General features: G+C 38.8%; 1 protein-coding gene across 1 annotated transcript in view; it reads left to right on the forward strand.

Moving 5' to 3' along the window:
* ERICH1 (glutamate rich 1) overlaps positions 1-25,226 on the forward strand; it is a 94,943-nt gene that overhangs the window by 16,863 nt on the left and 52,854 nt on the right. The window contains exon 3 of the mRNA XM_017728945.1: positions 12,406-12,540. Coding sequence (XP_017584434.1) covers positions 12,406-12,540 — 135 coding nt within the window. The remainder of the gene's footprint in view (positions 1-12,405; positions 12,541-25,226) is intronic.

Genomic DNA, 25,226 nt, shown 5'->3' on the forward strand with positions numbered 1-25,226 from the left:
CCCTGGTGGCAGACAAGATGTATCCAAGTGGGGAACCCCCCGGAGGTCTGGAGAGGCAGGGCGAGCACGGCTACAATGTAGTGAAGGCTCAAAGCAACGGCGGGGGCAGGGTGGCCACGGCTCAGCTCCCAGCGGGGCAGGGAAGGTGGGCTTGGGATCCCGGGGTTTCTCCGGCAGAAGGAAGAACAGCCGAAGAGAGCAGCCCCTCTCTCTGTCCAAACGTCCGGGACTGACTGTCCACCACCCAGGTGAAACAAAAGAGTAGCCAGATGCACTCCACTCTCAGTGGGTAGCTCTTCTGTTTTTCTTAAGTACCGAGCAATTTGTCCCCTTAGCAACACATATGGGGAAAATTCCTTTAACAGAAAAAAAAATAAACAGGAGAGCTCCTAAAACCCCAACATTTAATCTTAAGTATTTTCTAGCATTAAATAACAGATTTTACTATCAAACTCATCACAATGTCCTATTTGCCTTTTACAGTTATTCTCAGATTGTGAAAATACCGTTACCAATTTGTCTGAGCTCAACCACCACCACCACCTTCCCCCTGTGAGATTCTGATCTTTATTGGAATGCAGTTTGCAGCATTGCCTTTAAATTTTATGGACATGTCTCTATTGTCCTTCCGGATGCAGGCTTTTAAGACCATGCTTTTATATCCTGTAAATATTTGTGTTTACATTCCTTTTTTTGAGACCAGGTTGAGGTTGAGATGCTTAAGAAGATGAAACATCAGGGCCTATGTTAATGATGGGTTCTCATTTAATTTTGGATAATTAATAATTTAGTATCAGAAAGGGTTATCCTATAAAGCTCCTCACATGGTTCTGGAACCAAAGCTCACAATAAGACCCAGAATAACTGGAGATGGAAGGCAAATTCTGAGAGACACTGTCCTTTGTGACTATAGAAAGGCCTTCTGAATGGTATTTGCATTTTCTTCCAGAAGGTGGTGTGGACATACTTACAGCTTTTTACCGCCTAGGCTGGTAGTTCAATGCCTTAGAAAGCCTCGGGCAGCCTAGAGAGGTAGCACGGGCAATCCAGCATTTCAGTAGCTCTAAAAGCAGCAAATAGTAGCTGCAAAACTGAAAGCACCAGTAGAAGCAAAGAGGGAGAAATAAGTCTTCAGCTTGTCTAATTCCCGCAATTAGAAGCTTTCAGACAGAAACAGAAGCACACAGATGTTCACAGAAAGATTTGCAAAGCCAAAAGAGGGCAGGCCCCCTCTCAGGCCCTTTCTTTTATTCGGAGAAGGGGAAAGGGGAGGACTGGGGGCAGACCCGGGGTGACCGGCCAATCAGACACTGCTAAAGAGTCTGAGTTACATTTGGTTTTGCCTGTGCTTGGAACAAAGGGGTTCAGAGCACATGGCAGAGGCAAGTCCTGCCTTGTCTTGGGGAGGGGGAAGGGAAGTTCGGAATAGGCAACAGCAAGGTGGTACTTCTGTTAGGGATGGAGAAAACATGTGGAGGTGTCATGCTTCTTCTGGGCCCCAAAGAAGGAGAGTAGTCATATCTTTTTTACTTAAAACGAGAAATTTTTAATTTTTTAAAAACAAACAAAACAGCAACAACAAAAAAAAACCCACACAAAAAAACCTACACAAAAAAAAAAAAACAAAAAACAAATGATAAACCCAAACCAAAACAAAGCACTTGCCTGTGCTCAGAATCTCCATCCTAGGGCGTAGATAGTAAGATATACCTTCTCTTTGGATTATAGTTGTCGTAAATCAGGCTTTTTTTCTCCCTTTGTACCAAAATACTCAGTGATAAAATGAATGTAACCAAAGTAGGGATTCCTATCCCCCAGGACAATTCGATAAGACTTTCTAAACACTTCTTCCCTTGAGGAACTTGATTCATCCATTGTAAGACCTGTAGTTCTTAATTTCAAATGATGCAATAAAAGATTTTTTTCTTACTTCAGCATAAAGTTAAAGAGGGTCTAGATTACCATCTTTATTGCTTTAAACCACTTAAATGTTACACACATGTAATGAACCTGAATCTCATGGCAGGCAAAGCATTAAAAGAGAACAAATGGAAAGTTGAAAGCTCCTAAAATAAGAGAACACTTTCCCTAAACTAAGCATATTTTGTGAATATGCTTCCAAATGCTCTATTAAAAATGCTTTAAAACTTGCTGTACCACAAAAAGTAAAGTATCTGGCAAAAGACTGAGCATTTCAAAATACAAATTGCTCACTTGGATTTGTCCAGAGGATTGGTTTTGTTTGGTTTTGACCTTTGTTAGGGCCAGATCTACTTGCAACAAGGATTAATATAATGAGAGATGTTTCTCATGAGGTCTGCAGTTCTGTGATTTATTTACTTTTTGTTGATATTTTAAAACCTCATTAATTATTTTTAATAGCTTTATAGTATATATTCAGAAGAGACATGCATGCTTCTAACTAGAGATTTACTAATTGTAGAATTGGTTTTTTCACAGAGTCACAGAATGGGCCAGGTTGGAAGGGACCACAGTGGGTCATCTGGTCCAACCTCCCTGCTCAAGCAGGGTCATCCTAGAGCGCATTGCACAGGATTTCACAACTTCTCTGAGCAATCTGTTCCAGTGCTCAGAACCCCCCACAGTAAAGAAGTTCTTCCTCACCTTCAGGTCGAACTTCCTGTGCATCAGTTTCTGCCCATTGCCTCTTGTCCTACTGCTTGGCACCAGCAAGAAGAGCCTGGGAATGTTCTCTTGACACCCCATGTTTTAGATACTGACAGACATTGATGAGGTCCCCTCTCAGTCATCTCTTCTTGAGGCTGAACAGGCCCAGCTCCCTTAGCCTTTCCTAGTAAGAGGAAATGGCCTCCTTAGTCTCTGACCTTTTCTTGGTCAGAATTATAGCTACTTTTTATAAGGCTTGGGATTTACTGATCAGTATTTAGCATCTGCTTTATAAAAATAAAAATTTTAGAGTCGCCGAAGAAGGATAACTATGTTCAAGTGAAATATATAGTGTTCAGTTTGTCAGTATAAAGTGTGCTCTGCCACTTTTGATTTTTGCTTTTTCCCTAATTCTGAAAAAGGGAATTTGAAATGCAGAGAGCCTAGCCAGAGTTTTGGATCTTGTGGAGACAGTTTATATTTTCTTCTCCTTCATTTATTTAAGTAAGAAATAATGAGGAATGTTACTAAGCTGTTGCTACTAATAGGTTTTAGTTTTCTAAAAAAGCTGGAATCCATGCTATATAAATGGACAAAATGCAATTTACTCCTTATTCATTAAATAGAAATGTGAGTGTCTTACCAAATGTGACATATCCCAACATTGTTATCCTCTATGAGGAATTCATGTCAAAATTCAGTGCAGCTGTGTGATTATTTTGTGTTCTCCTTCTTATTTGTTCCACTGAAGTTATTGATGCTGACAGTGTACTGCATTTAAATCATCACTAAAACACCAGGACTCTGTTCTTCCTCATACTAATCCTGTCTTCCTGCAGCCATTCTACTGCAGAAAACTTAAGCTAGTGACAGAAATGCCTAGAAGACAAAACTTGTCTAAAAATATGCCTTTTAGTTGATCAAGTTGATGAAGTGCTTATGGTTGAGAAATTAAATTCTAGCAGTACTCAATGCAATAAACAACTTTAGAGACTTGTTAAACAATTCAGCTTTGCTTTAGTTAATTACTTTGAAAAGCTGTCTATTGTGAATAAGCTAAAGAGCAATGGAGATTATAATTATTATACAATAAAGTGTTGTCACACACTCATAGAGTCTTCTCTCAAGGGTTTAAAAATTTTCTCATTACATGGTATATTACAGTGCCATTATGCTGTGCAAATGGGATAGATGTATCCAGGAGTAGAGTATTTGGCTGAAGATACCAGCCTCTGGTGGCTGGGGTAGAAAAGGTGACCAGCCAGCTTTACAAGCCAATATAGCTACATGCTTTAGGGGAATGTAGAAATCTGGGATTTAGGGGAGAAGGGAAAAAAATTCCAAAACCCAACCAACCCAAACACCACAAACAAACAAAAACCCCTCCTTTCTCTGTTCATACTGAGTGGGCTGCATGTATAGTATCTGTAACTTCTGTTTGTGACAGAAACAGTTCTGTTGTTCAGTCTTCAGTTTCTCTAGCAATGTTTTTGTGGGTTTTGGAGTTGTTTGCTGCTGGTTGACAGATTCCTTCCTTTTCCAGTGTTCTTATGTATATTATGTTAACTCATTCTTCTCTTCTATGTGCTCATTTCCAACACCTTAGCTGCTATAGGGAGAGCTGCTGGCCTCTGTGAGACCCCAAAGCAATTTAACAGGTAGCTCATCTAACAGTATATAGGGGTTGCTTAAGTAGGGAAGACAGTGCCAGCTTTAGCTCTAAGTGTTAACAAGCTCTAAACCCAAACTAGACAACTGCAGGAAAACTAATTATCTTGGTAAAGTAAATGGAAAAATAACTTGTTTAAGAACTTGATAAAGTAGCCTTGTTCACCTTGAGAATGGCTGATTGTACTAAATTGAATCGAACTGCAGCATAATAATTGTGTGTAGCATTCCCATTGTCCACCTTGACTCCCTGTTTGAAATAATTTTTGATGCATTGATGACAAAAAGGTTGTGTGAGACACCACTCCTGCTCCAGTTTACACTGGGGAGTTTATTACTTAAGATGCTATTGTCAAAATCACAGTTATTCAGAGTCAAATCTCATGTTTTCTGCTGTTACAGAACCTTACTTTCTACTTGGGTTTCCTATCAACTCTACCCTCTAACAATTATTTGAAAAGTGGAAATGTGTATAGTGTAAGCTTGGTACTGAACTATGTTCTGAGCAAATAATTTTCCATAATTTTTTGTGCTTTGCATTATTTTTTATGCAAGTAAGAATGGACTATTACCAATAACTTCTAGTTATGGAATAGAAAATGTGAGTTTAGAGGGGCAAAGGCTTTAAAATCTTAAATTTTGTTTGCTTTTACTCTTACAAGCGCATCTATTTATTTTCTGGTCTTGTTTGAGGTAAGTTCCAGTAATGACATAATCACTTCGTCAGTGACAATAATTCAGTAATTGCAACTTAGATGTGGCCTTTTAGATTCAATGTTGTTGCATTTATTTTTTTTTTTAAAGGATTGACTGACAGGGATATATTTGGCTTTTGAAAAGTGTGGTGAACAAATAATATCTGCAGCAGGAGAAATAATTGAGCTGGGTACTAGCATAACATTAAGATAGCTTTGTGTTCCTGTTTATACAGCTAGAATTCTTAGACATCTAATCAAAATATTGCATATAGTCATATACCAGGGCATATATGGGACACATATACCATTTAGCTGTATAGTTTGTTTCATCATTACTTCCTATATTCAACTTTCACAAAACAAAAAACAGCAAAATCTTAATTCCGCTGTCTGCCAGTAGTCAGATCCACCGCTGAGAAGTGTTCTGTGTCTTGGTTTCCTCGATCAGTGGTGATTCCATGCTTCACTCTCACTTTGTATTGTGCTTAGTTTTCCTTACTTTTTGCAAGAGAATGTAGATATTTTAGTGCTTCATAGGTAAAAAGCAAAAACATCTTCCCCAGATAATGAGTGAGAACAAGAGTAAGAAGAAATTGTAATTTTGTTGTAAGTTTTTTCTTTGTGACAAGGAATGTCTGCCATTCCTAATGTAGTGAAACTGAAGCTGAGTTATAATGGTAAGTGCTGTCTCCAATAAAATGAGCTATAATACAGCCTTTCTACATGTCTAAAAAATAAACTAAATCTAAGAGTGTACATGTGGGAAGCAGTGAGGGAAATAAATTTGAGCTCTCTTATTCCTTGTTTTTTATGAATTTCCCATCCCGACTTTGGTCCTTGTAAAATGGGTGTGTCTTTATTGACCTGCATTTCCTTTTGAAGTTTTTGTTTTTTGTCAGGCTGGAGGAAAACACCATGATGAGGAAGTACTTCTGAGGATTTTCTCGTTTTGTTTTCTTCTTTCAGTGCTCTAGCCTAGTATCCTCTGTAATCTAGACTTTCTCTTTTCAATGATGTGAAGGACTTCTGGGAATATAAAGTGTCAGAAGGGAAGTTGTAATGAACTGGCTTGACTTTCAACATGCTTCCAGGCACAAATAGTATACACCCTGAGAACTGGGAGCAGTCTTCTGTAATATGGCTAGGATTCTAAAAAATAATACCCTAGGAATGAAGTGAAAACATGGTTTGCCTGAATATCAAAGGATAGTGGACTTGTTTTTGTGTAAACATAACTGAATAAAGTATTAGAAATTAAGGTCAATCAGAAAATTCAGTGCTGCTGTCTGCACTAATATGTTGTGACCAATAGTATTATAAAAAAGAGGATTGAAATTAAATAAGTGAATTGTACTGCTTCCCCACAGTGTTCTCCAACCGCTGCTGCTTAAGGATTTTCTGAGCAAGAGGACAACATGTGTCTTTAATTATAAGAACCTTTTCTTTTATCACTTTATTGTGTGAATGTATGTAATTGTGCAATTTAAAGTAGATCTATAAACTTTGACATTTTACTTGGCAAACAGGGAAATTTGTCCTTCCATAAAGAATAGCAGGCATCTTCAGAATTATAAAATTTAAAAATTCTGAACTTTGCAGGAGCAAAAACCTTTTCAGCATTCTGTTACATGTATTGGTGCTAATAAAATATATGACAGCAATAACAATGTATTTGAGATAATTTGATATCCAAAAGTAATTCAGAAAACTTGTATTTTTGTTTGTTTAGAAAAAGATGAAGAATCTTTGGAAGGAATATATATCTCATTTTTCTGCCAAGAAGTGGCTTGAGTGTCTCCCCTTGTTTATTCCAATAAAGTAAGGATAATGAGGTCTTAAAACAAGCTAAAGGAATTAGACTGTAATAGTAAACTATAGTACCTCTCCATAATTTTGAAAGGCAGGTTTCTACCTGCAGTGGTGAATTTCTACAGAAATAATTCATCGACTATTCCAGTCACCCAGCAAAGAAACACAGCATTTCCACTGTTGTGTGTTGTTGTGCAATGGTTATCATTTGAGTAAAGTAGATGACCAGTAGTGACTGGTAGAGTCTATAGTGACTGGTAGAGTCTGTTGTTTTTGTTTTTTCCATCCAGTGTAACTTCCCTAGTATTGAAAGACTGCAGTCAAGCAGTAGGAATTTTGCCCTCCAAGGAAAAGGACTGTACTTTCCGATTGCACAGAAGACTACTTGAGCTAAAAGCTTCTGTCTTTGTGGAAAGCACTCTAGTGTGTGTTGATGTGAGACTGGAAAACAAGCCTATGTAAAGTCAGCCTGGGAACCGAGGTTGTACATAATGTAACACCTCATGTCCCTGCGGTTACTTTAATGTACCTTATCATGGCAGACTGAAATAACTTGATGTTCAGGAACTTGGATGTTATCTGAACGAAAATGAGTATATATTGGGGAACGGGTGGGTGTTTGGGTTCACTGGATTTGTTTATACTCTTGAAGAATATTTTGATGTCTTCACATTGATCAACTGGAAAAGTATTTCTTTTTCAGTACTACAGTTCAGGAGGGCACTCAAGGTGTGTACAGTTAGTCACTGATATCACCTTTGGTACACTTCAGTTTTTGAAGGTTTCTGAAGGAGACAACTCTTGCCCAGGATTTGTGTGTGCTGTCTTTATAGATGCTTGTCTTGCTAGTTAATGAAGGGGAAAGTTACTGTGTACAGATAACGAGGTGTGTTATATGTGCCTCGGGAATTGTCAGTTTGGGGCCATAGTCTCACTTGTATGCAATAAAAATGAGGAATAGCTATAACAGGGTCATGTTCTAGCTTACATAATAAGTAAAATCGTACTTTAATACAAAATTTTTAAGGGAAATAACAGACCTCATTCAAGCCTTATTTTTGTCCAGGTCGTATCTACTGTAACACCACACAGAAAATGCCTACTACCAGTAATGACTTTTGTAGAAGGTATGAGACTGAACTACTCAGACCTTGTATTTGATCCAGCATCAATTCCTCATTTCCTGTGTATGATGATTTAGGAATGGTACTCTCAAATTTAGTAAGTATGCTCACTAAAAGGAAAACCACCAGCTGCTCCCCTCCCCTTCTCCAGTGTGAGACAAAAGGCAGAGATCATAGGTCAAGATAAGAATAGTTTACTGGAAACAGCAATGAGATAAAAAAACAAACATTAACATCAACAATGCTAATTACAAAAATGTACAAAGAGAGGATGATTTACATGCAAAATGCTTACCCCAGCCCAGGACACTGAAAAACAATGGCAGACAGCTCCTCTGCCTGACACGAATTCCCTGTGACTGGAAAGGAGCACCTTTCTTCTTGGAAGCGAGAGTCCCTTTTTCCCAGCCCCTGGAACTAAGGTGGTACTGAGTAGCACTGGTGTCTTGGCCATGTCCTCTGGGCACAGCACAGGGCAGCCCGGAACTCCTGGATCAAGCTTTCCAGTGGGTTCAGCCTCCCCAGCAGCTGTGACTTACAGGCATGTGCCACTGCACCTGGCTACTGTGAAAAATAATTAACTGCCCTGGCCAGAACTAGGACACTGTGCTTTTCCATAAAGACCTGTTTTCGGGGACAAACTCTTTCCATCTATTTGGAGAAGTGGTAACTGGCTGTTTCCAAGGCGTAATTTTGTGAAAAAGATCACAATATTGGTAAGATTGGGCTAACTTAGAGTTGTTTGGCAGGGGGAGCTGCAGGATTTTCTAGCTTGACTTGGGTCCTCTGTTTGCTCTTAAGAGTTCTGCCCTATGGGAACTTAACTTGGGTGAGTTATCAAAGCTTTCTGAGTTGCAGAGAAGTGCTTCATGGGTAAGACAAAGTTTTTGTCTGATTGCAAAACTGTACAGGGTGCTGGTGTCCAGTCACTGGCAGTGGGACTTCTGTGAGGGGAGGCTGCGGATGCCCTGTACTGGACACAGCCAGTTCCAGCCCACCCACCACAGGGCACAGCCGAGCCCACAGCTGAGGCAGGGGCACCCTGGAGGAAGCTTCTTTAAGAAAGGAGAAAACAATCCCAAGACAGGAGGGAACTAAAAGGAGTGGCAAGAGTGGAAACCCTAGGGTCAGAGGAGGAGAAGGTACTCTGTTGTTGAGTAAATGTTCCTACAGGATGGCAGCCCACAGAAAACTCCTGTGGGGGTAAAGAAAGGATCAGCAGAGGCTTTAAGCATTGTCCCCCCCACCACCTTGCACTGCTCCATCTTTCTGAAGGAACTGGGTGTAACCTGCAGTGAGAGGAAATAGGAAGGAGCAAAGTTGGGAGTGAAAAGAGCCAGTGAGGAAAAGTTCTCCTTGCTGTTGACCTGCGAGCTCTCTCAGTCCTGTTCACCCCACTATGAACACCACCCTCAGCCTCCTGAGGGGAGAGTGAGTGAGTATCTGGCTGGGTGTTTGGCTGCTAGCCAGGGCCAACGCACCGCAGAACCCAGAAGTGATTCAGTCTCTCTGTCCAGGGTTTAGTCTTACAGCAAGCAAAGGACCAAGGCTATCCAAACATGTGCTCTGGCCATGCATCTGTCTGTCATGAGTCTGTCTGAGCCTAAGTGTGCTTTGTGTTCAGGCAGTCTGGAAACCATGCTAGTGTTATGTACCACCATTCTGAGCTACAAGTAGGGGATAGTTTAAAGATGCTGAAGAATAAACTTAAAATACAGTGCCTACCTGAGATGATGACTGACTGGGAAGTTGACAATTTTATATGGCTGGAAACTTTACCTTCAGCTCCCTCTAAAAAGATCCGATACTTGTTTGTAGTAGGATAGCAAGAGATAACGTAGCTGGACAAGCAACTGACATGCTTGGAGGTGTAATGTTGGTAGTGGCATGGTGTAGATGCTTTTCCCTACTGGGTGCACATGGCTGAGTTACATGCGATGTGTCTCTGTGTGGGGATCATGAATAGAAGACAAATAGTTTCAAAACATTTACTCTGTATTCTTGGTTTGCCTTAAAGAGTAATGTGTGCTGTTTTTTGGGCATTGTAAATGACCTTTAGCTGTTGGGGCTTTTTTTTTCTATAAAATAAAACTTCAGAAGTGGGATTCATGACTTTTAACTAGTAAAAGGGGAGCGTTCTTTAACATCTCTAGTGTCTGATTGCTTTTGTTAAGCAAAAAACCCTCTTTATTTCACAGTTTTATAAGCTCAGCCATTTGCTTTGCAGCAATGTTTGACTTTATTACCAACCCATCTCTCTTTGGCCCAGGGAGACTCTGGCCCCAGACTGCAAAAATCCAGATGTAGATATGGTAACAGTTTGATTTGACACACTTGCATAGGATTAGCAAAGACTAATGCTTGATTTATGAGCTTGCAAACTTCTTAAAGATGCATCTGGTGTCAATAAATACGTAATTTAGAGACTCCCATTTAAAGAGGTAAAACTAAAAAATTTTGAGTCATCATTCATTTCCATAGTAAGAATTGTTACTGTTGTTCTTTGTAGGATGTGTGTTACAGATGGTCCCTCACATTCTGTTATGTGTAACTATTTTGTCTGGGAGGTTATTGTCCCAATATAGCTACTGCTTTTATGATTAAAGGATTTGAGTTTTTCAAGACGGTTGTAAATTAGGTTTAATGTTTCCCTGATTATCTTTGTTTTACAAAACCTAAATAAAAATGGAAAAAAAGGGGAAACTTGAAATCCTTCAGAAGGGAGCTCAAACATTTATACATCCTTGTAATTTAAAACTGTCATTAATTAGCACTTCATCATTAAACAACCTGGATGGGGGGAAAAAAGTCAATGCAAGTACTGCCAGTTCAAAGATTTGGCATCATCTGCATGGAAAGGATCTGCTGAAGAATTGTTCCATGTTAATTTTTAATTGGTTTTTTCCAAACTGCATAGTTGCTCTTCATCTTTCTGAATTATTTATTTCTTTCCCTTTATTATCCCTTAAAGTAAGTGTCATCAATACTTACTGGAAAATTTTCTGGCTTGTTCAAGAAAAAAACAGTAATATTCTAATGTGTTTTCAAAAGAAATTTATTCCCTCATGATGACAACAGCTGTGGTGTTTTCAGAAGTACTTTGAACGTTCAGAAATGTACTGTATCGTCTTTGAAGTAGGCTGTGTGAGAAATGTCAGTGCATAGTTAAATTTCATTTTAGAAATATAGAAGTAATTCTTGTTGGGGATCTATCAGACACAACTGCCTTTTAAATATTTAGGAATTAGTCCAACTGTAGTTGCACATAGCTGCACCTCGGTGATAGACTTGGATCATCTGGGATCTTCTAACATGCTTGTGGTGTAAGGAGGTTTTTAAGGTGGTATTAAGGTGCCAAAAATGTTTTTATTGTATATCATTTTAACAGCTCTGTCTGTGTTTTAAAGGGACACATTGCCCCCAAGAAGGGATGGCTAGTGCTGTGTCTCTGCTGACTTATGGAGCTGTCTGAGTGTTGAAAAACCCAACAAAACAACTACAAACACAACTAAAAAAAAACCCAACAATCCAAAATTTAAAAAAAAACCACACTGAGCCATCTAAAACTACATTGCAACATCTGGAGACACCCAGACATCCTGGGCTTTTTACTCACTGTGGTTGATCTCTGTTGTTGTCACTGCTCTGCCCAGAAATTCCGTCTGGTTTTATGTAAGTGGAGTAGAGATGGTGTCTCTGTCACTTCTTGTCTGGTGAACAAATGAGAAGTTTCTACTGCTGCTCTTGCATGTGTTTTTAAATACCTTTCAAAGGGGAAAGAAATCATACAAAAACGCACTGCTGCCATCACCACAAGTAGTTTCCTATGCAATGAAATAGTTGGAAAGGTGGCCCCTGGCACTGCGCTTCTTGTCCCAGAAAGAGGTAGAACGGGATGAGGAGGTGAATTCTCTTGGGCAGGCACTGCTGAGGCTTGGTCAAGTATGACTTTCAAACTCACTCCCTTTATCTTTGCACCCTTTAGGGAAGCGTAGACTGTGGTTTAAAAAATCTGCAAATGGGCAAACCACAGTTTTGTGGTTCTTTTTCTCTTGCTTCTGTCACTTCATAATAATCTTGTATCTCTCCGTCCATCCATCCATCCATCCTTCCATCTTTTGTGAAGCAGTTCTTAGAGAAATAGTGTCTGCTCATGCTGAATGGGGAAGAATGTTTAGAGCCTCTCTTAAAATATCGCTGTAAGTGGAAGCTTCTTCTGAAGACAGGGGAGAAGATTTGCCTGATACAATGGAAAAAAAATGCTTCTGGTGTAAAGAACTAACCCATGGAGTATTTGTTTATTTGTAGATGCTACGAAATTTGGTACAGTTCTGTTGGTCATAGGATAATTTCAGTATTCTACACCTGACCCTCTGTAAGGATTTTCGAGATCACTTATTGCTATAGTTGGGAAAACATTTGAGAAAATCTGTAGTGAGACTGATATTGAGCCAGATACTTTGGATTTTGTTTTGTAGGCAGTGATGATACAGTTACGTCTCCAAGAAGAATTTACACAGTGGATCTTCCTCCAGAGGGTTATGTTGCAGTTACTCCAGATGCTCTTAGTAATGTAGTTTCTGAAAACTCAGGCAGTAGTGCTGACTCAACAGGTAAGTTTGTATGGTTGTTACTGTGATGAATTTTTCTCTAGGGAAACTTCTTAGCAGCTCTTATCAAGTAGATCCAGACTGCAACAGTGAGGTATTTAAACTGTTGCTGCCAGTGGGTGTCACTGTTTTGCAACATAAGCAAAAGGAGGATGTACATCCCTGTGGGTTCATTTCCATCGTTTCGGGTTTCTAGACTAGATTCAACATTTGGTGATAGCCATGAGTGCCACAGATCTTACTGAAGTTAGATGGAATCTAACTGAGGAAAAAGTCTTTAGCTCCTCCCACTCAAATGACATGTATATTCCTATTATGCCTGCTAACAGTCATATTTTTTTTAAGAATAAATGTTAGATAAAGCTGTTTTACTAAGTCTACTCTTGATTTTCTGAGGAATTGGGTAAAGGCTTAACAACCTTTCAAATTTGTCTCTCTCAGAACAGATATTCATCACTGGAGTTGGTAGAGGGGAGATATCAATCCTTTAGTGTTGAGAGACTTTCTGATGAGAAACTGTGACCATATAACTTCAGAAACAATATTTGATGTTGTCAAAGGATACAAGAAAAGGAGCACAGAATCTGTAAAGTGATTTCTAAATTGACCTCAGTTAAATACACAGTTTTCTGAATGACATTGCCAGAATTCAGTTGATTCTGTCTTTAGAAAGAAGTCCCAAGTTTAGACAAGACAAATGAATTTAGTTTTTTCAATTGCTATGTTCCTGTGGATGTATGTTTGTCCAAAATTGTGTATCACTGTCATTGGCCGCTAGGGACATTCTACAGCAAAGAAGATACCCAGGTAAGGCAGCTGAAGTAAAATACCTGATAAGGAGCAGTTATTAAACTACAGTATCAGTTTCAGCCTGGAGATGCCTTAAATGCAAGGAAAACCTGAGATATAACTTGCTGATATAGAAAGGCAAATTCTGCTTGCCTTTGCAAACAGTACCCACAGGGGGGAATTTTCAGCTTGGAAATTGGGTCTGTGGTCTGTTCTGAGCTCCAGTCAGAATCTGAATACAAGTAAAGCTATCAAAGTAGGTCAAGGAACTGAAGCAAAATAAGGTGTGACTGATGGCATATAAGGAATGTTCGTCCTTGGTGTGCAATGGTTTAAAGACCATTTTTGAGTGACAAAGAAGTACCTTCATCAGAGTAACATAAGAGTAGATCTTAATAGTTTTTGGATTATGAATGGAAGGATGTTTTAATTTAGAGCTTCTAGGTTGTGTTCTTCTCAGTTAGATAGGATTTGTGTTTGGAATCCAGAAGCTGTTTCTAGGCTACCCTTAACTTTGTTCAGTTGCAGAGCCGTCTTTGGACAGTTCACTGGGTTTCTCTTTCCCAACATGTCAGATCCAAGATGCTTATTCTGATCTTGAAGCACCTTGTCTCTCCTTCCATGCCATATAATTTCTGTTTATTATTTCATGTACTTTTCTTTCAGATATTAGAGGGATGCTTCTTCATCTTCTGTGTTTTGCTGACAAGACTAAATGAAGTGTCATAATACTTTGTAGGTAAATTCAGTTTTCTACAGGGACTTAAGTTGCTTTTAAATAAAACACTAGCATACAGGCTAAACACTGCTGCAGCTGATATACATCCTTATTAAGACAATAGCATGGAACTTTTGTGGCAAATGTACTCAGCTGCTGTTTAAAATCTGTGAATAAATCAGATTATGTATGGTGTGTATTAGATGTTGATATATTGCAAAGCAGTTAAGCAGAACAGAATTTAAGATAGAGTTATGTTGCCTCTTTTTAGAGTCATATAAATACCTGCCTGGTTTTACAGTGGATAGAATATTGAACAATGCCTTTACTTGCTCATTTTGTAGATTTAATCTTTTCCTTTAGTATTTCAGACCAAATGTACTCAACCATGATAGCAGTAAGTAGAGTTTTGATGTTGCTTAGTGACAGTATTGACTGTTGGATGGAGAACTCTGTTAGCTGATCCCAGTTCCACTGTTCAAGAAGAGTAAGTTTGGGGTTTTAGCCACTTTTTCGACAGTTAACATAGGATCTGGAATTTTGGGAGACTTATTTTTGGATTGGTTTGTTATTTGGCTTTGCACTTTGTCATGAAATCAAGAAAAAATAAGTTTGAAGTGAAGGTTTTTAATCTGTGATTCTCCTTGCAAGGTAGGTTTGACTATAGACGTCATTCTTGCCAGGTATTTGCCTAATAATTTTTTTAAAACCTTTATAGGGAGATTTTTCTTACATGCCCTTTTTTACTTGCTCTAGTGTTTCACTACCCTTTAATGCTAGATCTTTCTTGCTGCAGCTTAGACCCTTATTATTTGTTTTGTCTAAATAACGATTGCAGAATTGGAGATCTGTACTAATCTTGCAAGGTTGAGGGACATGGTTAATTTTACTTGTGTATGTCATTTAAGCATACACATAAAATCTATTGCAGGATGAAGTCTGTGATTTCAGGCAGTGTTCATAAAATATAAAAGGAACATCTTAAGCAATCACACCATGGATTACTTAGTTTCCTCACATAGATTTAGTTATATATCCCTTATTTAGATATTTTTTGAAGGGATAAAGGAAAGCTCAAATGAGAGCCTTTGACACTGAAGGAAAAAGAGGGCGCATGTATGACTGTATGTACAAATATTTTATATGTATTAAATAAATCTATTATGTTTAGAATTGTCCCAGGTATTCCCAAAGGACCAGCTCCATAAGGTGAAGTTGAGATCTGGTGCATGCATTGTTTTAATCCTCATACTATCTATATGATATATTCTGTATGGCAACAGGTAATCTTCCACTGTATTTCCTAAAAAATTGAGCATGTTGTTTATGTACTGAGTAAGAAAAGGTTCCTGTGCTATCCTTTTCTAGCCTTTTGGCCCAGAACTAAGGGAAATTAATGATGTGGAAATTCAACAAAAAGAAATCTGACTCAAAAAATAATTTCATTGTTTATCAAACTTGTCTGATGAAAATAATATGACTCTTATTTTAGGATTTAAATTTTTCAGTTATATGTCACTGTGATTTGCTATGTCCTCTCAATAAATTAAGAAAACCAAATATGAGTCTATCTGAATTAGTAAAACAAGATCGTTAAGAGGAATAGATGTGCCATGGCTGACATTTCATTATGTTAAATTAGTCTAGAAGAATGAAATATTCAGTCACTAAAATATGTATTTCAACATCAACTGTTTTTGAGAATTTGTTTAAAAGTTGAAGTTAATTAAAATTATAAAATAATTTCTTGTCAGCTCTAAAATACGTTTGGGTTTGTCCATTATTATTATTGTTTAAACTGCTAGTTCCATTATGGTTGATACTGTCAGGATGAAATCAATGTTGTCCAGAATAGCTTCTGAACAAAAGGGGGGGAAAAATTCAGGTAGCCTCTTACCTGTCTGCAGTGTCTTGATTCACTTAAAGGCAGCCATTTCAGGAAGACTTAATTGTGCTTAAGCTTATATTTGTTTTTAAGGAGATGCTACTATGAATTATATGTTGACTAATATTCTTGGCAATTGTTGGGAATGTGATACATTACAGAACTGACACACTTAGCACACCAAGGGAATAATATGTTTTAAGCGGCTAAGTTCAGCAGAAAACTTTTTTTGCTGGTAGGTAGCACCAGTTGTGAAACTCCAACATTATGAATCTTCTTGTAGCCTTCAAACCAGAGGAGTCATTAGACTGTGTAATTTAATCTTCTGTACCCGTTGCAGAGGTCTTACCCCATGTTGAGCTCAGCACTTTGCACTTAAAGGAAACCAGACCGAACAAAAAAAGCTGTCCACATTTCAAAGATGTCACAGGGGCTCCACTACTTTCTAGCGCTACCAGTTGATTGGTCTCACTCTATTTCATTAAATAAAAACCCTTGAAAATTGCTTTCTTCTGCCTCCCTCCATCAAAATGAAGGGCCTTTATTAAGCAATATCTTCTTCCCACAAAGAAGCACAGTAATCAAGTCACCATCAATTTTTTTGATTAAACAGGTTCACTTGTGTATTGCTCTAAGATATTTACTTCAATCCTCAAGTCACATTTGTAGCTCTTTTAGGTATCACCCTTTTCACAGCATCTTTTTAAGAATATAAACTCTATGATTGCATGTAGTATTTGTGTTTCTGTACCTTTGAAGAAACTAATAATGTATCAGTGGTTTAGATATGTTTTCAAATTAATCAGAGGGTGTGACAGTAGACAAAAGTTTCAAGAAATAGTTCATTAAAAAATTCTTCTGCTTCTCATTCCACATCATTTCATTCATGTGTACAGTTATCTCAGTGATATTACAATAAATATTTTTTGTGTAGGGCTTCTTAACTGTAAGTCAAAATGTTTAACAGTATTCAATGCTATTACTTCTTTTAAATAAAAGAGTTCAGGAAAAAAACTCAACATGAAATAAACTCAACTTCACTTGAAAACAAAGGAGTTTAACAACATTTACAATTGCTTTTCTGAATGTTATATTTGAGAGAAAAAGCTATGAAAAAACCTCCTGTGAATCAGGTTGTCTTACAGTGCCTTCTGTCAGCTGCTCCTGCATTGACTGTCCAGAGTCTTGTGGCAACTTCTGTGAGAATACCCAAGGCTTATAACAAGACAAATTCAGGGAATTGTGGCAGTTTCAGAGTAAGGATTCTGCATTTGCAAACTAAATATAATAAAATTCTTTCCAGTTTTGTTCATTTTTTTTTAATAGAATAAGAAATCTATTAAAGGATTTTTATGAACAAAAATCCTATCTAATTTATTACTTCATTAATTATGCCTGAATAATGAAAGATGCTACAGTACAGCTCTTAACTTAGTATAATAGTCAGGTTTTTGCAACACAGATGCACCAAATCATATTTAAAATTGTAGCATAAATAAGTGAATGGGATTGATATACAGATGTGTAGATTTTTTTTACAACTTGCTGAAAAAAAACGTTTTACTATTCTGCTTTCATCTTCTTCTATAACTCTTACTTTGAGGTTCACTTCTCTTTGTTTCTTAACTTTGTTAGCATGGGTCTTTCCTTTTCTAGTAAGGGTGGCATGGACTTGCAGGTTGAAAACTTATTTGTGAAGGAGTTATTACTTTAAAAAGTTGGTTTCAATAATTCAGCAAGGAAGGAGCAGTGATTATACGGTAGTTTGAGCTCTTTGTATTTCTAATAGTTAGGCTAAGTTTTTTTGGGGTTTTTGGTGGTTTTTTGTTTTGTTTTGTTTTAATTTTTATTGATGAATTCCCCTAGTTAATTTTGGGTGATCTGTTTTTAATTCTCTGCGAGTTTGGATGTCACTTTTTAGTATTAAAACAATATATTTTTGCATGATAAAATTACAGGTGACAACATTCTGTAGTTTAGCTTTGTCCTTGCAGAAATTAATGTATCGCTTCCAGTTTGTGAATGGCACATTTTTCTGAGCCATCAACAGCTTCAGGAATTCTCATGTGTATGCCATCATCAGAAAGCAAACTGTAGCAATGATGACACCTGTGTTGAGGCTGTTACTATAAGCTTTTTCAAAATGTTGTGGTGTTCATAGATTAATCAATAACTTAGAAGAAGAGATGTCTGTGAGGTTAAGGAACTTTCTTCTCTACAGCCTGTTTCTTCTTCAACCTAAGTTCTCTTGACATTTTGGAATCAGTTACAATGAAAGATGCCACAAAGAAATAGAGATGTAGGACAGCTATAGCTAGAGAATTCTGTACTTCAGATGTCATTTCCTTCAATATCTTGGATATTGGACTTGGCAGTCCTTGTATTTGTTGATAGGTGCAATGACATTCCTTAACAGATAAAACCACTGCAGTTTTCTTTCTGAAATTGAGTAAGATCATTTTTATTTTCAAAGTTCAGGTAAAGTATTTAATCATTTGTTAAATCTGGCTTAATTTTTTAAAGAACCAAAAATCTAGATTCAGTAATGTTTGTATTTACACTGACATCGTTATGGGTTGATTGCATCACTGGGATTATATTAAAAGTTAAGGAAGACCTAAATGAACTTCTCTAATACTGCTTTGGAAAATTTTTAATTCCTTTTCTATCTGAACAGGAGAAGATATCCTTTTTAAAGTGACACCTGATTTAAGAGTTGTCAGGAATTCTGGTTATGTGTTTAACTTTTATTATACTGAAATTTAGAGAATTAAGTGTATGCTTTAAAGAAGATGCCTGCTGATATACTTTTGCGTTGCAAAAGCTTACTAGTGTGATCCCATCTTCATGGAAATATTTCTAGTGTACTGAATGTGATACAAATTATAAATGTTTAAGGTGTAGCGTGGGCAGGCACTTAGAGGAAAACATGTCCAGGCTACCAGTGTCCTGGAGCAGTGTTACAGGCAAATTCCGTGCTCTGTCAAGCAGCCAGCTAGAATGGAGTAATTACTTCTCTTGATTTCATAGCAAACAAGTCTGAAACTCCTGAAGATGCGTGTGGAATTTACCAAGAAACTCACTGCTGTCCACTAAGGGTTTTAAACACAGGACTGGGCTATCAATTGAAGCTGTAAGGAGGAATCACTAATTTAGGTTTATGCACAGTGTAGAAACCAGTCATTTCTAACTACCACTATCTGTTAACTATTTACCTCTGCTGAAGCCAATATAGTCACAAGAATATGGGTCTACTGTAGAATGCATGGTACAGTCACTGAAGTCTTCAGTGTTTTTCATGATAGTTTCTAAGATTGTCGGTAGACCCCATCAAAACAAACAAACCACCCTCCTTCCCCCACCCAAACTCCCAAAAAACCCTCTGGAAAATGGCTTTGGAAGCCAGATGGCAAAGAATTCTGCCCTAGATATTTAGCTCAAATTTGTGTGGGGTGTTAGGAAAGGGTGCAAATGCTGAAAACATATTAAGGAGAAAAGAATGCATGGTAATGTGATACACTGGTAATGCTTTACTTTAGCCATGGTTGCATTGTTAATGGTTTATTAAAGATCCTTTATTTATATTTTTATAACTGTAAATAAAGTACATGTTTAGATGCTGTATTAGTTTCTGCATGCTTCTGAAAAAGCCTCAAGTATTTCAATAACAAAAATTTACCTTTGAAATAAGCTTTCATTCCTATATGTTTCTGTAGTGCAGAAAACAACGTACCCCTCATCCTAGTGAAGTGGGTTGATGCTGGCTGGATGCCAAACACCTACCAAAGCCACTCACTCTCTCCCCTCTGCAGCTGGACAGGGGAGAGAAAATTTCATAAAGGGTTCATGGCTTGAGATAAGATCTGAGAGAGATCACTCACCGAATACTGTCACAGGCAGAATGGGCTTGAAGTAGAGATATGAAGTACACAAACTTCTCTAATGTGAGTCCATCTCACAAGCAACAGTTCTCTGTGAATTGCTGCTACATGAGTCCATCCCATGGGCAACAGCTCCCCTCAGAATGCTTCAGTGTGGGTCACTCTTCCACGGGGTGCAATCCTCCAAGGACAGGCTGGTTTAGCCTGGGAACAGGGCCCCTCTCTCCACAGGTCTCCCACAGGCTCACAACCTCCTCTCAGGCATCCACCTGCTCTGGTGTGGGGCTCCTCCATGGGCTGTGGGTGGATCTCCATGGGCTGCAGGGGCACAGCTGCCTCACCATGGTCTTCACTATGGGCTGCAGGGGAATCTCAGCTCTGGTGCCTGGAGCACCTCCTCCCCCTCCTTCTGCACTGACCCTGGTGTCTGCAGAGTTTTCTTCTCACATGTTCTCATCCCGCCCTTCTCTGGCCACAATTACGCCTGTGCAACAACTCTGTTGTTTTAATTTCTTCTTAACTGTGTTATCACAGAGGCATTACCACTATTTCTGATTGACCCAGCCTTGGCCAGGGCACGTCCATCCTCAGATCCACCAGCTATTGGCTCTGGTGGACACTGGGGAAGCTTCTGGCAGCTTCTCACGGAGGCTACCCCTGTAGCCCAGTCCCACCACCAAAAACCTGGCCATGCAAACCCAATACACCTAGTTTTTTCCTTTATATTTTAACAAAGTAAAGAGAATGCTGGGCTGGATCCCAGAGGAGAGATGTGTGCTTAAGCAGAGTAAGAATTCACTAACAAGTGCATGAGACATGTTGACTCTCATCATTACCTTCACTTTCTGTGATAGTTTTTTGACCTTCAGCTTTTGTTACTTGTATGTGTTACAATTGGTGTTTCAAACTGAATCTCTTCTTGTTACATGTCCGTAAGTCTGAAAGTAACTTGATTAAAGTAGCTTCTGTAGTCAGGTGACAAGTATGTGTAGTAAAAGGAGAGGGAACTTGGCCCATTATCTCTGAATTTTTTTTTCTTGATTTTTGTTTTATTTCAAATTACAACGAAGACAAACATTTTTGTTGAGCATCTTGTTCTATAATAGAGGCATCTCAGAGAAAGAAGAGGCACTGTGGCTTTCTATTTTCTCCTCTTTTGCTACTGCACATCATTTTTCCCTTCTTTCTCCCTACCAGCTGAGTCACTTCACTCCTTTCAGCTGGAATATGCTCCCCCTTTCTCCTCCCTTGCAACTGTGTTACTGGCTTCCTGTTGTCATAGTGACAGTAAGGACCTGATGGGAAAGGAAAAGAAATAGAGAACAGCACCAACAACCTCTTTAGATCCCAGCAAAAAAGCCAACACTGTTAGAATTGCTGCCTCATTTGAGCAGACACCCAACACTTTGGAAATCTGACAGTGCTTGACTACTTTCACCTTGTTTCATAATGAAAACATAATCAAGACCTAAGCTTTTGTAGTTAAATCTTCATGGAGTGGCAGGGTAAAGTCAGTATGGGGCAGGATGAAGGAGAAAGGCAGCAGACATCTGGGTCTCTGTCTGCAAGTGCTTTGTGGTTCTGAATTGTAGTTCATCACATGTTAAAGCAGGAAATTTAATTGGTTTGTAGGTCTTGGGATATTTCTGATCACATGATATTTTCATTTTGGTTATTATCTGTACAGTTGATTGCATGCAAAATTCTAACCTCCACTGCTCTGCTATTGCCTGTGAACCTGTTGGTGTTGAGCTACAGCAAAATGTTGCTGTCCTACATGTTAAGACCCAAGTATCCACTGACAGACAACACACTTGTTGAGTATTAGGTGTGGCCCTGGTTCATCCTCTTGCTGTGAGGGTCCATGTTACTCTAAGACTTGTTTCAATGCACTATTTTCAATTTTCAAATTGAAAATAAAATATGGAGCAGGGGAAGAGCCTTTTGTAAGAATAAAATGCTTTTCTGCATTCATATTAACTTGGTGTTTAAATACTCTGGACACTGTAAAAACAGAGTAGAAAGCTTGTTTCTAACATGAAGGGACTCAGTGTGGCTGAGTGGACAAGGAAAATGAAGACAGTAAAAAAAATGTGTGTAGTATTAGCCATGTCTTTTTTTCTTAAACAGCTTTCTGCAAGTATTTTCTATGACATATAGAAAATGCTGCTGTCTAATGTTGAAAGTCAGAATCAGGCCTATCTCATGATTGCATTTTACTGGGGTTTTTTTTAATAGCAGTAGTAGTTTATGGCAATTTGTAGGCTTAACAGCCACACATTGATATAGCTTCCAGTAGCTTGTCTCAATTCAGTCTCCACTGGGGAAATTTCTTGATCTCATATCCTTTGCCTTTGATTACTGCCCTCTGCAAAGTTTGGAAGTACTGAACAACCCCCAGTACAACTGTAACCTGTGCCAAGGAAGCTATGAAAATCATCTTTCATCAGTCTTCCATTCGTGGTAGTTTTGCTAAATAATTTTGATAGCTTCGTTCTATTTTCCTTCCATTTTATTCCTGTAAGCAGAAATTGGCTCATAAGTAGAGTTCAAATCACGAACAGGGCATACTCTATCAGAGCCTTCTGTATTGTAGATTGTTGGAGAGAAAGAAAGCTCCTGCCTTCACTGTAGGCTCAGGATGGTTCAGAATTACAGGGTGTGTGTTGCCCATGCCGTGCATCAGCCTCACTCACCTGCTTTCTTTCCAGCGATCTGTGGAGGGCTGAGAAAAATGCATATTGCTGTAGCAGAAGACAAAAATACCAGTGTACACAAATGTATTGCTGTAATCTAGCCAAATTGCAGTACAGGCAATCTGAAGTGCATTCCAAGGATCCCCGGTTGCTCTGAGCAGCTTATGATTGAACAAAGCTGCTGCATCTCTGTACCAATAGTTCCATTTCCCAGCTGCTTCAGCCGTCGCAGGTGTGGAGGAGGCATTAGGGCCAATAGGCAGTCTCTCCTGACAGAAAGCAAATTCCTTCCAGCAGCTGCACCTGTGGCTCTATGCAGCTGATAGTGCTGCATCTCACGGACTCGTCTCCTGAAATCTGAATGTGCTGGTCCTCTGGGCTGGAATAACCAGCACAGCTGTACTGACATGACTGATTCTGCTAGTTTGCAGTTAGCTGTGGGCTCCGCTCTGCAGGGGTTTAGTGGGGAACATGGGCAACAGGCTTTCACTGACTTGTGGGACAGTGCCAGCATCTGACACTTCTTCCCTTGGTGCAGATACTTTAAACAATAGCTTTGAATGTCCGATCTTGGTGTAGCTGGTCTAATGACAGGTGAAGTTTTGTGTGAATTCATGTGTTCTGCCTGCTTCTGTACTATACTGTAAGAACTGGGTGACCTCAAAGCTCTTTGTTTCTGGGTGCATGGATGATATTTTGAAAGGACTTACTTATATCTCACCCAACAAACTCTCTCTGCATCTTGCTGTGGAGAGAGTGGGACAGAGCACAGAAACAGTTTTAGGCAACTATTTTTGCTTTGTTAGGATGATGATACCAATTTTTCACTGATCTAAATGAATGAACATGACTGAAAGGTTTCTTCACTTGCTTTTTTAAAAAAAAGAGTATTTAAAAGCTGAATTCATAAATGTTAGGAACATTGAGAGAATGTAACATAAGCTAATTTTCTGATAAGTCCAGCTTTAAGGTGTGTAGAACGGGATGAAAAATATCATGTGCCCTAAAGTCCTGACTGCTAGAAACAAGTTCTGCCATTCAAATCTGTTTAGTACATTACTCTCAGTGGATGTGGTGGTGGTGGTGGTGGTTTTGGAACAGGACCACGGTGTGAGTGTAACACTGAACTGGATATCAGCATCCTCGCACAGCTAACCACAACACTAAATTTATTTTGTTCATTTTCTTTTCACTGGCAAATAGCCATTGCGCTATCACAATGCCAGATATAATGTTAGATAAAACATTTGTTTTGGTAGCTTGAATAATAGGTTAGCTAGATGCAAAACTCTGAAATATAGTGGAACTGTAATGGTTGACACACCTTAAGGAGAGCCTAACACACATTTAATAAAAAAGGTGCATCTTTAATGCACAATGAGCTTAATTCCTTTCCTGCTTCTGTCTTAAATTCAATTTAGGTACTTTCTTATCTGGATGGCTTAGGTTTGCAGTGTTTTCACAAACCATTCCAGTCTTTTTACATTTAGGTATGCACTCTATTGGAGTAGTATATCAGCATTTCTTGAGTACTTAGAAATGGGCACATCTTTTGTCAGTCTGGACAAATAAAGAGCTCTATCCAATTTTTGAGGTCACTGTCTGTCTGAAGATGAAAAGTTAAAAGCTAATACTGTCTACTGCATGTCTTCTCCCATATAGAATGCTTTGTTATTCCCATTATGAAACAATGTGTAAGATAAATTTTCAAAAATGACAAAGGCGTACTGTTGCAATGGGGATTCTTGCAACATATGTATCAGACAACGAGGCCCGTGGAAAAGAATATATGGACTGATTCTTGGTAGATATTTTCAGAGATGTTTATTTTTCCAGCTGCCTGGTCGGCGACTTGGCCAAGAACTGAACAAGCACGGGACCCGAGAGTCCTTGCCCACGCAGGGGAACACAGAACAACCAGTAGGGAACGAGGCTGACCAGGGGCAGGGAAACCCCGTGTCTCTGCCCCAGGGCCCCTCTCCCGGGACCACATGGCAGGGGGGGGAGGAACCCCAACATTTCACCCGTTTATTTTTAATAAAAAGAGATTTAAAACTTAACATTGAAAACAACTGGATAAACATGAGATAACAAGAACAGTTTCAAAACAAAACAAGCCACCCTTCTGAGTCAGCAGAAGGGAGACAGGACTCTGCGGGCATGCTTTGTGGGGAAACTGAGGCAGGAGAGAGTTTCTTCCATTTGTACCTGTTGGAACTCTAAACAAAAGTAGTTAATTTCTTCCCTTCCCCTTTTCATCCCCCCCTCGGCATCAGAGAGGAATTGTAGGGAAGTGGAATTGTATAGGGAAGCCATGGGGTGAAAAACAGATTAGGGATAAACTGGGGATGGGGTAAACTTAGGAAAGGATTCATATTGGATATAGCATAAAAGGGGAAAGTAGGTTGCGGGTAGGGAAGCTGCTGGGATGGATATTGTTTATAATTTTGTGCATAACGGCTGCCTTTGACTGGAATACCTCCAGGTCCAGTAACATTTGCTGCTTGTAAACCCTTCTTTCCTTGCACTATATCAAATTGTACAACTTCCCCATCTCCTAAGCTTGGGATATATATTTTTGGGGTTATTTTTCTTAATGGCAGTACGATGCACGAATATGTCTTCCTGGTTGTCACATCTTGTTATAAAACCATAATTTTGTTTAACATTATACCATTTTACTATTCCTAAAACCTTAGCTACAATGATTTTTTCTTTTT

Source organism: Corvus brachyrhynchos, unplaced genomic scaffold (assembly GCF_000691975.1).
Source record: "Corvus brachyrhynchos isolate BGI_N302 unplaced genomic scaffold, ASM69197v1 scaffold1, whole genome shotgun sequence".
Taxonomy (NCBI): domain Eukaryota; kingdom Metazoa; phylum Chordata; class Aves; order Passeriformes; family Corvidae; genus Corvus; species Corvus brachyrhynchos.